At 37.8% G+C, this 15,107-nt stretch overlaps 1 protein-coding gene across 8 annotated transcripts in view; it reads right to left on the bottom strand.

Annotated features, from left to right (window-relative positions):
* Positions 1-15,107, bottom strand: part of KCNMA1 (potassium calcium-activated channel subfamily M alpha 1) — a 536,805-nt gene that overhangs the window by 131,307 nt on the left and 390,391 nt on the right. For all 8 annotated transcript variants that reach the window (XM_063434220.1, XM_063434221.1, XM_063434223.1 and 5 more), the window contains exons 17-18: positions 6,719-6,805; positions 5,281-5,357 (exon numbers count right to left, since the gene is read on the bottom strand). In XM_063434220.1, coding sequence (XP_063290290.1) covers positions 5,281-5,357; positions 6,719-6,805 — 164 coding nt within the window. The remainder of the gene's footprint in view (positions 1-5,280; positions 5,358-6,718; positions 6,806-15,107) is intronic.

Genomic DNA, 15,107 nt, shown 5'->3' with positions numbered 1-15,107 from the left:
CAAATGGCGGAATTAAATAAATACATTTTTTTGAGGGGAAAATCATACAGAAACAAATTTGTCTAATTTTGATGTTTGGAACGCTACAAACCGCGTGAAGTTTTGGTATGTGCACAAGATTGATGTTTGCCTATGGGCAGGTCTTTGTAATTTCACATATAATTTTGCTTTATGTAATTTTACAGCAGGCATTACCACCTAGAGGGCTGAGTTACAGCACACTTTGTCTAGACAGTGAGTTCTGAATTTAAGAAGGTCTAAATAGGGATTTGTCCTCTGTCTCTTACGGGTATGTAAGTGCACCCTCCTGCTATGGTGTACAAGGTAATATTAGGCATTCATATGTTTTCAAGAGCATGTAGATCGATTGGCTGTCCTCACCCCCCTGGTGTACTGATTTTACACGTATTCAGTCATATTAGATGATCTTGTTTTGTTACCATTTGCCCTTACAATAATTTTTTTGTGACCCAGCCTGGGAAATCTGACCAAATAGGAGCACAATAAGCTTTTTTTTGTTGTTGTTGTTTTATCAACATAGTTATTTATTACAGCAATGGTGTGCTCACCACTGCTGGCTGGCAAAGCATCTTGGGAAATGTAGTTTCCAAACACATGCCTAGTCAAAGTTAGCCATCAATGCTATGCGAATGTTGAGCATCTTGGGACGTGAGGATCAATCTGTACTACTTTGCCAATGTATGTGTGTATGTTTACATGAGTGAGCAAACATTTGTAGAAGGGGGCATTATAAATATATTGTGTTTATAAAAAAAAGAAGTGTGGTCATTGATAAGCCTAGTTGTTATATACAGAAATCCCCCTGCTTGCTTACCAATTCCCCACTATCTGTAAGAAAGATAGAATCAGACTAGATTTATGTGAACTTTTTTTCTGTCCACAACTTTTGCATTTATAAGTGAAAGAAAGGTAATGAACATAATAAACTTTCTTTTTTTGTGTGTGGAAGATTGCCTTTAAGTAATTTCACCATATTATATTATGTCCTGACTTTTTAAAAAGATGAGTAACTCTTGTTACTGTTTGTATAACTGTTTGTAATAAATTCTCTCTATTAAGCTTTCCTGCTATTTCTTTTTGACTAATAAAAAAATAAAGTTTATTTTCTTGTTACAAAAATGCATCATTTGCATGAAAACTTGCATTATATATCACAGAGTTATGGAGTGCGATCATATGTATATTGTGTATATGCTGAAGAATGCTTTATCTTTTGTATGTGCATTATCTTTTATATCGTTCAATAAAAAGATTTTACAACATAAAAAAAAAGTGAGACAGGGGAGTCTAGTTGACAACTAACAAGCATGTTGGAACAAGGGTTGGACAACCATTGACACTCAAGATGTTATGGGTACGTCTCCCTTGATACTTTGACAGCACAATGGCTGTAAAAGCATTTTGGGAGATATAGTCCACAGCATCTAGAATGCCCAAGGTTGCCTCCTCCTGATGTAGGAAAACTGGCACCAAATAAGGTTTCTAAAGGAAGACAAATCTACTTTTTGACCAGATTTCTTTTATGTCTAATTATACGACTAAACATGTGATTAAATGTAGATTTAAAAACCTCAAATTCAAGGTCTGGTTCCAACATGAATATAATAATATAATGCATAATCTTTGTAATGTTTTGTGTGTTTTTTAATCCTTGTTTTATGATTGTTTCCATTACACTTAAGTACTGGATAAGCGCTGAGCTGAATAGGACTGTTACCAATGTAGAACGCTATCTCTGAGATTTTTAAGAGGCAGATGAATCTAATTTGTAGTTTTATTTGTTAACACGTTATAGAGTAAATTTCCTCACGTCAGTTGTTGGAATGGTACAGAATATTGTGGTCTCTTTTTAGAGAGTGGACTGAGATTTCAGTAATCCATCCCTCAGTCAGTATTACACTGTACGGAGAGCTTGTGCTAGTGGTTTACAAGATATGTACTATAGCTACATGAAACCCCTTAAAATGTATGTTCCCATATAATGGGCATGTTCCCTTATAAACCACATATTTTAAACAGTTTTAACATTACAACAAGGTCAAGGGGATGTACAAAGGATCTTGTTCCCCTGGCTTTCTGGACAAAGCCAATTACTCTCCATCAAAGATCTCTCTCTTTGGGACATCAGCTAAGCTGTACCATCTGTTTTTACGAATGTATTGCGGTTTGCATTGGGAATAGTATAAGTAGTATATTTATTCATTTAAGAACATCAGATTATGTATTGATATTTTTGGGTGATATAGAAGTATATTACGATGAGCTATAAATACAAGAAGATATTTACATAAAAGACTTATTCCAATCACCATATACATATTTATTCCAGGGGATTTTGTAGAAAATATAGGAGAACGTTTGGAGTCACATTCACATGATTTTAATATATGGATGTATAAACTACATATCTTTGCTAGAGCCTTGCAGGGTTCAATAACAGTGCTTTATACAACATAGCCTGGGTGGTTAAATTCCAAATAGCTGAGATATATATCAGATTGTCAAATTCTCGTACAGTGAAAAAGGTAGGGTGGCTCATAATAACAAGACCCCCATGCCACACAGCACTTTAAAGCAGCACTTTAAAGCCAAATTAAATTCATATCATTAACATGTATTACCACTCCATCCTACAAATTATGAAGGAGGTTTGGGCAATTCTAAGTTAACACAAAACACGAACAGGAATACATACAGACCTACACACAAACACACACATTTAAACACAACATTTCATACAGTTTAAAGAAATATGATTATGCATCATGAATAACACATGTAAACACAACAGGACACATACGTACACACCCATCTATGGGTAGGGTTATATATATTTATATATACTATCAATATATTAATATATAAAAAACATATGAATGCAACAGCTAGATAATTCTCGCAAAATGACTTTTCTTGACTTAAATACAGCAGCATATTTTATAGGACGTATGCTAGTTAATAGATATGCATCAGGGTCATCAAATTTCAGCTCTGGTGAGCTACTTCCAAAATTTGGGAGCCGTGCATGATTCATTTGCTAACACATGTCATCCTTCGAGCAGAACTGCTATAGAAATATTTTGTTACTAGTTTTTGTTTAGAGCTGATCACCTGTCCTCTTTCCTCTTTATGAGATAGATAGATAGATAGATAGATAGATAGATAGATAATATGGCCAGGTAATATAGATAGACAGACAGACAGACAGATAGATAATATGGCTAGGTAAGATAGAGAGATAGAGAGATAGTATGGCCTGGTAAGATAGATAGATAGATAGATAGATAGAGAGGCCAGGTAAAATAGATAGATAGATAGCTAGATAGATAGATAGTATGGCCTGGTAAGATAGATAGATAGATAGATAGATAGCTAGATAGATAGATAGATAGATATATGCAATCTCTTATTGTGGTTATGGTGTTTGAAGTGTTCCTTTTATCAATACATTGGATGGTGTTTCCATACTAGTTACCTTGATGGAAGCTAGTATGGAAGCACAATGAAAATGATGGAAAGAAATCGCCCAAAGTAGAGACTGTTCCGCCAGATCCATTGTGTACGTTTAAGAAAGCAAGTATGGTTTCACTGCCACAATGCTTTATTAAACCTACCAACAGCAAATCTTCAGCAGCACAGGTTACTATGGGCAGTCATGTAAGAGCATGTGTAAAATGTAAAAGCACCCCTCATTAAAACAGCAGGTCGGAAGAGGCCAGCCAACAACAGTAAGGTGAAAGTGCATCACGGTAGGGATGGAAATCAATCAACTGCTCACCTACTGTTGAGAGGCTGGACTGCTAGAAATTGCTGCTGAACAAACATACTGTGTATTACAGTTGTATGTAAACTTCCTATATGGGGTGGGATGTGTTCTATTGTATTCCCTGGATTTGCTAAATGTATACAATCTTCAGCTCAGACTATAAATACCAATTCTATTTAAGAGAAAAAAAGCTCAGATTATAAATACCAAATCTATTAAAGAGGAAAAAAAAAAAAAGCTAAAAAAAAATATTAAAAAACTCGACTCAAAAAAACAAAAACAAAGCAAAACTATCTGCTTGATATCCTGCTGTAGTAAAGGAGTAAAAACTGCTGTATTTTCACCATAGTCACTTGGACACACTGGAACAGGTAAAATACAGAAAGATGGCGTGACATGCAGTGTGATTTTGGTGATACAACACAGACACTGTCTCCCATTGGAAGGGGCTGCTTCGGCCCCTCCGGCAGAACAGAGGGTGAACACATTGAGTGATGTGGTCATTGTCTCACTACAGTTAATGCTGTTTGTACTCACAATACATAACTATTAAGCCAGAGTTATCCAAACGCAGCAAATTGGAAATAGCGTAAAGAAAAAAAGGACATGCGAAAAAAAAAAAAAAGAAGAATTATTAATATGTGTATTTATATTTCTATGTTTATGTGGTTGTTCTTCTATAATCAAGCCTGTAGGTCTTATTACTCAAGATCCTTAGGCTAGGAGGGGGGCACTAGCTTAATCTGCATGGGACCAGTCCTCGAACTGTTAAGTTAAGATAGCATCAAATATAAGAACATCCATCAGATTTTTTGTCGTGGCCAAACATATGAAAATCTAATATTTAGAATCAACAATTCTGTAACGGAGATCTAAAAAAAAAAATCAAAACATTATTTTGCAGATGATCTGATACTACGGGTACCTCTTAACTTGCTTCAATCTAAATCATTTTCTTTTTTTTGAAGTTTGGGTCTGCACAGAATATGCCACATAAAAGTGGGTACAGTGCATGAAAAGATGATCAGTAAAGAAACAGATCAGCTCTAGACTAAGATATTACAGACACATCATGAACACCGAGTAGGTTTACTAAACAGTAATCTGGATTTTAGTATATTTTTGGATTCAACTGTGCACAAAAGTATAGGAAGTAACCTAAAGACCTAAAGAAGAATGCGAGTTACCCATAACGGAGGAATCTAATAATAGGGGTACAGAAATAGGTAAATGCAATTGTGTTATCATGAGGTTCCTGAAAAACATCTAAATCAGTTAGAGTAAATCTTATTTACTTAGTCGGAAGCTGCAAGAGGAGTAAACGATAACACCATTACCATTGGTAATGTACTCTATGTCCATAAGACCCACAGTTTTGAATTTCATCTAACTGGCATACATTTAGAATGCCCTTCTTTACATGTATTTCCTTAGCCTCTGGCTAGTCTTTTAAAAGGTTAGGTACATGAAAAGTTTGCAACAATTGTACTCACGTCGTTTGCAGGCACATTTCTTGATCCTTTTGGGGTCAGTGATATCATCGTGACATGCTTTGCAGTAAAAATATGCCCTAAGAAAGAGAGCAATATGATTAGATCAGATATGTAATTACAAAATTATTTCTACCTGCAGTGGTGATGTCTACCTGTAAGAATTATTAATATTACAAACAAAAATATCTAAACTAGAAAAACAGTGTCATGATTTCAGTTTTAATTTTTATGGGTTAAAATTTGAAATTCACTTTGAAATTCTGAGAATTAAAGGGACACTCCATACCACTAAAATGCTTTATGTGTGAAGAATGTGTCCTCTTTTTTTTTTTTTTTTTTACTGTACAAAAAGTGCAGATTTCAAAAGAGATTGGCAATTATATAAATTAACTTTGTTACACCCTCCTGCCTGTCAATCAGACAAAAGGTCCTGTTACTTCCTGGTTTTGTTAGGTCAGTGGAGCTAAACTGAAGAGGTAGCAATTGCCCAGAGCACCTGCCTAGCAAAGACTTCTCATTGAGCTGCATTGGGAAGTTTGTGATTGGACAAACAGCTTTTACAAGTGGTTTTTAGATATAGCTTCAATGAAGAAAGGTTTGTTCTGTTTATGTGTTCTTGTTCTCTATTGTACTCTATTTTTGTTTACGCATGATGTAGCTAGATAAAAAAAATATATTGTTATTTCTAACTTGCCCCATGTATTGGATTTAAACATACATACTAAAAATGGGTGGGCATATTAAAAAACACAAATATCTATAAATCCCATTTCATATTGTGGATTTTGCAGAAATTTGAATATGTCTGTGGTTTGGATTTCTAATAAACCAGGAGAAATGAAGATAACTGGATTTGTAATTCCCCACAAGAGAAATGTTTCTACAGTCTGATATATTTTTGCTATGTTTATTGAACCTACAAGAAACATTCTGCATTATGGGCACAAAACATGCATAAATTATTAATCCATTTCTACCAACTCTTCCTTATAAGTTTTTCATCAATGTGGGGAAACAACTTACTGTGGAGACAGTCTTGCAAACCTTGTGACAAATAGTTTAAAATACATACTAGGGGCTAAACTGTAAAAAAAAAAGATATTCTAATATCAACAAACTGTGTCAATATACCCTCTCAGACTTTTATATCCGATAGGGAACATAAATAGAACTTGTAGAAAACGCACTAAAATACCTCTTTAAAACACACATATATGTTTCCCATACAAATGAATGAGGCCTGTGTCCAGGACCGCCATCAATTAGGAATGATCATTACCACTGTAAGTGGTCTGGCACCAACAGGACCCACAGAATGACCCGTCCTCAGATCCCATAGCATGATGTTCCAGCCATATATAAATTAGCAAACTTCTGCACAGTCAGAATGGAAAAAAAACTATAACTTGCATTTAATGATTAAATGAGACGTATGTACCTTTTAACCTCTTTGGCGTCGCTTGCAATAAAAAATCCCAGGGTGCCTTCCTTTATTTTGACATGGTTGCTTGGATTGATTATAATCCTAGTGGGAAATATAGGAAGAACGATAAGGTTTGTGATACTGTAAGTGACAAAATAGCTTTCAGGTCCCACCGATAGAAAGCAGGGTGCACAACATTACCCCCTCCATCTCAGAACCTTTGCAACATATTCAAGAATTTCGGTTTAAGATTTATGGTTAATGTGAGATGACTGGCTGACAGCTTGAGACTTTGGCATGCTGAATATATATATATTAGGTATGGCTATGCAAATTTAAAAATATATTGGCGAAAGATTACAAATTACAATCGCTAAACATATTACATGAAAATAAATCAAAAGAAAAATAATGGTGGGGAAAAAAGCCAGATAGCGGTAACTGATTTTCCTTTGATTACATGGAAGCGGATATACGCAATTGTTATTCATTTTAGAAGTGTTGTTATTAATAAAGAAATGTCTTTGTCCTACCATCGGTCAGCTAACAATGACTAATCCTTCGCACACTATGAAAAGAGGCAGTGGTGATCTTTAAGCAAAACACACTTTTTGTATAGGTCAGAGTGGTAAGTTGAAACCCTCTGATACAAGGGGTACCATCATTGCCTGCTTTCAAGTGACAACATAAAAAAGGTGGCTCGTTTTACTGCAGACATCTCTCTACGGGGCCAGCTCTTAGGAAGGAGGGGTTAATGGAGAATGTAGAAAATTATAGAATTTATCAACAGATTAAAAACAAGACCAGCAGTGATGCCTGTATTCGGGGGTTTAATAACTTGCACCTCATTGATAGGTCTGGCATACCAAAAAGCACTACATACCCTGATCTTGAAATTGCTATCAACTACTGCTGCCTGTTTGCATTATGTTGAACCACTATATAGAGAAGTCATCTGTCTGGTGTTGTATGCAGTGTGAGATCCCATGCAAACATGATAGCATGGAAGAATGGACAACAGTTCAAACATATTGGTTCAGCACTGCCACCCAATGGATTGCTTTGGAATAATACTTTGTCATTGTCATTCTCTACATCCTACAAGGTTTCCAAATGAGTAATGTGTCTTGGTTCTCATTCTCAACACAACTGCAGTCCATTCTTGTGTTCATGATGTTATGGGAAAGGATAGGGTTCTGGAGTGTCATAGATTGATATATGCCGACTACTTGGCCTTTCACTGTTCTCTGACTGTGCTAAGTAAGGTATTTCCTGTGGTGTAACTCGTTAACAAGCCACTGCTGCCTTGTTTTCCACATCCATGACTGTATGAGCTTCTTCAATTAAAAAAAGTCTATTGCTCCACACGCCAGCACACACTTTGGTGAAGAAGTTCGATTGTAACATGTTTTAGTAGAAATAAAGTTTGTATATATTAATTTGATTGTCACCAGTGCTATAGACAGATATTCATAACCTTTTTGAGGTTGATTCTTCTATATAAAGCAATTCTAAAAAAAAAAAATGTACTTTTTTTTTATTATTTATTACCGAATGAGTTCAGAATGTGCTTTTATAAAAGAGCTGTTGGTTAATGTCTTGGCATAAGCAGGACTCGTGTCTGTTTCTGCTAGGGGAAGTGGTACAGGATAGCTAGTCTGCAGCCGCATTAAATTAAAGTATAATCAGCATAGATTTAATTAAGCTCCCATTGGGCAGTTGTCCAGAAGGGCAATGCATCAGAAGTCGTGAGATATAGCATTTCCTGGGTTTTTCTGGAACAGGTTACGGTTGTGGATAGTAATCAGCTGTATTGCTGTAATTCTCTGTGACAAAAACATATACATCACGCAGACTGATGTGATAAACTACAGTACGCATGATAGTCAGACAAAATATCACAGCAGCTCCTTCCGCTGTTAGCATTTTCCAGTGATATGTGTGGATGCTCCAGTCACTGTGCAAACAGTTCTCTATCATCCATTTTAAAAAGATTTCCACAAGGGAAAACAGATTCTGCATGATACATGTCCTCCAGGCCCTAGTTTTGAGTTACGCCGAACAAGGCGCTGTCTGTCTGCGTGTCACATCTATTTGACGAAGGGCTACGAGAGACCTCAGCCGATGATAAATGGCCCTTCTCATTTCTTGAAGTTTGATAGATCTCTCGAGTCTCTGCGGAGAGCCAGCTATTTAAATCACAGTTCATCACTGAGCTTAAAGATAAATGGGCCTGCCAATTTTTCACTGCGGCAAGGTAATCCTGCATTCTTCCCGGGGTACTCATTAAGATGGTACAGAGCAATTTACAAAGTGCCAGCGCTCTCGGAATAAATGCACAAGCTTTATTTACATTCTGTACACCTGACAAGGACAATTCCATTGAAAAATAAAAGTTAGTTTAATGGATTACGGTCATAATACACTTTCTTCTAAAGGGTCTGGCTATATTCTGCAGGGCATTTGTCTGATGACTGATATTAAAAGCCTGAAAACAATATAAATACAAAGAATTTTCGGCTGCAGTTCAGTACCCAATATTGGCAAATTCTTATATGTCTTAACACAAGTGTATTAATATAAATCTCTTGCACCCAATAAAGGAGAGAGAGGCAGTGCATTGCTATCCTTGTAAAGGGACGCACGCAAGACTGTATCTGTTGTACTCTAGCAAAACGATATTTATTTTCTACTTTCTACTATTTACTTTACATCTATTTAAGTGATTTATGTTTAAGAAGAGTATTCTGGTGTACCAATGGCTTGTCTATGTCACATTAATTGCCCCCCATGCATTAATAAAAATACAACTTTACGAAGTCCAAATTTCGTTTTATTATATGGCCATCTATAACCAATACATGCACAGGCATTTCTGAGCTCAGAGCTACTCAAGCATTACAAACTACTTCTCTGAAATCCAATGACGTAGGTGAAGGATGGGGGAGGGACGTGGAGAGATTGTGTTTGTATCATCATGCAAGCATAAGAGGTTGGCAAACATATTAAAATGCATATGCTGTGATTTAGATATTCTGTACCATTGCCCCATGCAGTTACAGCTAGTTCATTCTCTTACGCGCAACCAGCAGCAGGCCATTAGAGGTGATGTGATAGCAAACATTAAATGCACGGTGCAATGCTAAAATCTAATCAGATAACTGCCCCAGCCCAAAGTCCATGCTGGTCACCAAAGGAAGATGCTGAAAAAAAAAATCCAAAACAAAATCAATATACTCTTTTCAAAACAGCAGACAAACATCATGCACTTATATCATGCTTTGGAACAATGTTGCATTCTGAAAGCAGGACTGGGTAATGAGCTGTACAAGATTTGGAGATTTTCAATACGGCAAAGTATTGGTGCTTGGAGTTATTCTTGAGTTGTAGCTTTTAAGAGCAATGTGAGAAGCACGATAGACAATACCAAGTCCACCCATGCCCCAACTCCTGTCTCACTGGTATGTAAAACCAGCTAAGGATCTTGGCACACAATTTAAAGAATTTATATCTCAAACATACTATGTTTAAAATGTAGAAGATAGCATGTTTACAAGGTAAAAGATACACATTATATGAAGACAATATATATTTATAAAAAGCAGAAGATAATATGGTGCAAACATTCTATGCTCGCTGGATGAAGGCAGGACATTTATTTTAAGTTCAATGATTTGAACTTTAGGTTAGGTTCATTAATACTATTTCAGAAGTCAATGAGATCAGTATTATCCTGATTTAAACAAATAATGTCTCCAGTTTTATTAAAGTACAAATGAAACCTACTGGTGTAGCCATAATAGTTTCTAGCAGAATAAAGTTGGGTTCTAAAGCAAGGACTAAACAACAATTTGGTGAAAGCACTGCTTGCAAAATATAATATAAACATGTAGCTAAATCAAAACTATAAAAAACAAAGTTTAAACATTTCTTTAAAAAGATCTTTATATATATTATATTATATAATATACTAATTATATTCTATATTACTAAGTATATACTAGCTATACAAGTTCATGACAATGATAATAGAGTATCAAAGATGTAGCAAGCAAAAAGGAGATGACTTTTATAAATCTATAATACATTTTTGCCATGAAAATGGCATTATAGATCAGGTTAAAAGGTTATCATTTATTTATTTATTTATTGAATTAATTAAAGAACGTTTGTTTTTGACCCAAGCCCTTCTCACTTTCAGAGTGCAAACAATGGTCATTGTTGTATTCATTCTGAAATATAAAACATCAGCCAATGTCAAATACTTAATCAAACACAGAATGATGGCAGCAATGAAGGAGCCCATGCCCTGCTCCAATCAAGACACACTCAGTTAAATTCCACATGTAGCAATATTTTAAGACTGACTTCTGAGAGCAAACACCGGCCTGCCAAACCTTAAAAACCAGAGCATGCAATCAATAACAAGGAGCAAAAACTGCAGTACATCAAAACCACCCACAATGCAACTCCCTGTGTTGCAATAACTTCTCTGCAGTTACCAAACTTGCAGGAAGTTTCTGGTAAACACACACAAACACACATCAATGACCCAATAAACACCCAGGTGGAAAGGAAAAAAGAGGACAAGGGTAGGGCACGGATGCCAGGTGAATGGAGATCAGTAAAACACTTCACACAAGACAAGACAAAACCGAAGAGAGTGGTGGGAAAAGACGCTCATCTTCTCTTCAAGTCTCAAAGCCAAGAAGATGAAGGAACAGCTCAAAGCAAGAACAGCAAATATCGAAATCAATGAGGGGATGAAACACAGTGGATAGGAAAATCGAGTATGTGCATCTGATATTCAGGTCAAAAGGTTAGATTTCATACTCTTTAGAAAAAAAACATCAAGGGGAAAGGAAGATACCATCCAAGCTTCTACAAGAGGAAAATAGGATAAAAACATATACAGCCACTTGATAAATTATAGGGTTAGATGCACAGCTCTTTTAGCACCGTGATCTACCTCATATAATTTTATGGAATAAAAATCCCCTTTGTTGGTTGCTGCACTTGGACAGTCTTTTATATATATATATATATATATATATATATATATATATATATATATATATATATAAATTAACTGCATAAAATAGTAGTATTTATTTTGATACAGAATTCTATGAGATCTTAGCAACAATAGGAAGGGCCAAGATATATATATATATATATATATAAAAAAGATATGATTGAATTCTAACAATATGGTTCTGGTATGGTTCTGGCTCTGTCACTTCTGAGTATTTCATCAAGATCTAATCATTATGAAATACTAATGCTAACTAATGCTAATCCAAATATACTATAAGAGAAAGTATGGACTACTTTGTGTCATGGGCAAGCACCAGGTTGAAAAAAGTTGACAAAAGTTCCACTGTCAACTTTGTCCAATCCCAATAGTCATTACAAGTAACAGCTGTGGGATTAAGGCATCTCTCATTCATCGCGAGATATGACCTACGAAGGCTCCTGTAGCCTTGTGGGATGACCCATAGATATCGGTGTTGTATTCTTGGCATGATTGAGAGTACAGCACTGACATGCTTCCGGGCAGATGATGCTACAGGAGCTAAAAAAGGGCTGCAGAAATATGGTGATGGCACAAGAGACAGCTTCAGGTAAGCGTAGCTACCTTTCACTACACGTAGTGGCCACTGGAAGGTAACTAAAGATGTCCCCTTTGGAGGTCTTTGCAAAATACACCCTTAAGTGACAGATCTGTAGTGAGAATTGTGTAGTATTTTTCATTAGTTAAGTGGAAATACATAATTGAATGCATTTGAACCTTTCAATAGGGCGAGTAGTAAATTAATTGGAAGTAAGTATACAACCCATTTACGTCCATTGCACTTTTGTGTTGAGGGAGATGTCATCCTCCCAATGTAGGTTTGGTCGTGCTCATTCACACAAGCATCTCATGAGAAATGCTGCAGTTCACATTCTTCATCCACAATAGTATATAAGACAAAACAATATAGACTGACACCTATAAGAAATAGTGTGTAAGTCAGAAAATTACTTAATAAATATAGGGCAGCTTCCTCTCAGGATATTCCAGACTGTGTCCCATATAAGATATATCGCCAAACAAAAATGTAGAGGATATAGCTGCCCATCTACAGAAAAAAAATAAAAATAATACCATAGTGTAATACAGTTAATATAAAATAATTTGCGCCAAATACGACTGCACTCACAAGATTGAGAAGTAAAAGTCGCCTTAGGGGGCCTCCCCTTGGAAAATTGGGGAGTATAACCAGGATTCCTTCTCCCTTTATGATGTCATCACCACGGAATGGAAGACTGGACTCAGGTTATTTCAAGAGCTATATTTTGCTTTATTGTGCAAGTAAAATAGTGAAATAAAATGCAAATTGAGTTTAAAAAATTGAGGTTAAAAAAAAAAAAAAAAATAACGTCCCCCCTCCCAAGCCCCCATCCGTGCCACATGAGTGGGGCTTCTAATCTGAAGGGGGAACCTATTGCCCCCCCCCCCGGCCCCACCCCTGAACGGCGGGTGGGGGCCCTAAATCAGAATAAGGGGGGGACCTATTGCCCCCCCCCCCGGCCCCACCCCTGAACGGCGGGTGGGGGCCCTAAATCAGAATAAGGGGGGGACCTAATGTCCTCCCCCCTGGCCCCCACCCCTGAGCGGTGGGTGGGGGCCCTAAATTAGAATGAGGGGGGACCTAATGTCCTCCCCCCTAGCCCCCACCCATGAGCAGTGGGTGGGGGCCCTAAATACTAATTGGGGGCGACCTACTGTCTTTCACCCTGGCCCCCTCCCCTGAGCGGTGGGTGGGGGCCCTAAATTAGAATGGGGTGGACCTAATGTCCTCCCCCTGGCCCCCACCCCTGAGCGGTGGGTGGGGGCCCTAAATACTAATGGGGGGGACCTAATGTCTTCCCCCCCTGGCCCCCACCGCTGAGCGGCGGGTGAGGGCCCTAAATAAAAAAATAACCCCCCCTCCCCCAGGTGACTAGGGGTCTCCAAACCCCTAGTCACCCCCCTCCCCAAAACAATTAACCCCTACCTACCCCCCTCACGCTAAAAATAATGATTTTATCATTGAGTGTGTTTACAAGGATTCTATAGTGCCAGGAAAACAAAGCCCTTTTCCTGGCACTATAGGTTTATACAGTGGCGCTGAAAGGGTTAAAACCTTCACTCGCTTACCTGAATCCAGCGCCGATGGTACAAGCTCCGCCCAGGCTCGGCAGGGGATACCTAATGCGCATGCGCTGCAATGGCCGCGCTCGCATTAGTATTCCCCCATTGGAAAGCATTAATCAATGCTTTCCTATGGGGATACCATTGACGCTGAAAGTCCCCATTCATAGCATGAGGACGTCCAGCGTTGTTTAGACTACCAAAAGTTGTCTAAGCATCCGGAAGTACCTCTAGTGGCTGTCTGTCAGAGTTAATGCCTGTCAGAGTTAATCTTGCAAGGAAATTATTGCAGTTTCACAGAAACTGCAATACTTACCACTGTAGGGTTAAGGGACATAAGACATTGCACCCAGACCACTTCAATAAGCTGAAGTGGACTGGGTGCCTATAGTGTCCCTTTATGTCTTTCACATAATTACTTGGCATATATAATACCTATACACTGATCAGCCACATTGAAACCACTGACAAGTGAAGTGTATAACATTGATTACATCATTACAATGGCACCTGTCAATGAGTGGGTTATATTAAGCAGCAAGTGAACAGTCAGTTCTTCAATTTCATGTGTTGGATGCAGGAATGCAGGAGTGACTTCGACAAGTGCCAAATAGTGATGACGAGACGACTGGTTCAGAGTATCTACAATGGCAAGTCTTGTGGGGTGTTCCCGGTATGCAGTAGTTAGTACTTACCTAACGTGGTACAAGAAAGGACCACCGGTGTTAGGGTCATGGGCACCAAAGAATCATTGATGCACATGGAAGCGAAGGCTAGCCTATCTGGTCCAATCGCTAGTTCAAATTGCTGAAAAACTTGATGCTGGCCATGATTGAAAGGCGTCAGAACACACAGTACAGTTTGTTGCATATCGGCCGCAGACCAGTCAGAGTACCCATGATAACCTCTGTCCACCATCGAAAGCACCTTCCTTGGGGATGTGAGCATCAGAACTGGACCATGGAGCAATGAAAGAAGACAGCCTGGTTGGATGAATCACATTTTCTTTTAGATGAGGTGGATGACCGGGTGTTCGTGTGCAGAAGGATGCACAATGGGAAGAAGGCAGGCGCAGTGTTATGCTCTGGGCAATGTTCTGCAGAGAAACCTTGGGTTCTGGCATTCATGTGGATGCTACTTTAGAATTTACCACCTACCTAAAGATTGTTGCAGACCATGTGCACCCCTTCATGGCATTATTGTTTTCTGATGGCAATAGCCAGCAGG

The sequence above is a fragment of the Pelobates fuscus genome, chromosome 10 (genome assembly GCF_036172605.1).
Source record: "Pelobates fuscus isolate aPelFus1 chromosome 10, aPelFus1.pri, whole genome shotgun sequence".
NCBI classification, from domain to species: Eukaryota; Metazoa; Chordata; class Amphibia; order Anura; family Pelobatidae; genus Pelobates; species Pelobates fuscus.
The sequence above is the reverse complement of the archived record's forward strand: the minus strand, read 5'-3'. Positions and strand labels throughout refer to the sequence as shown.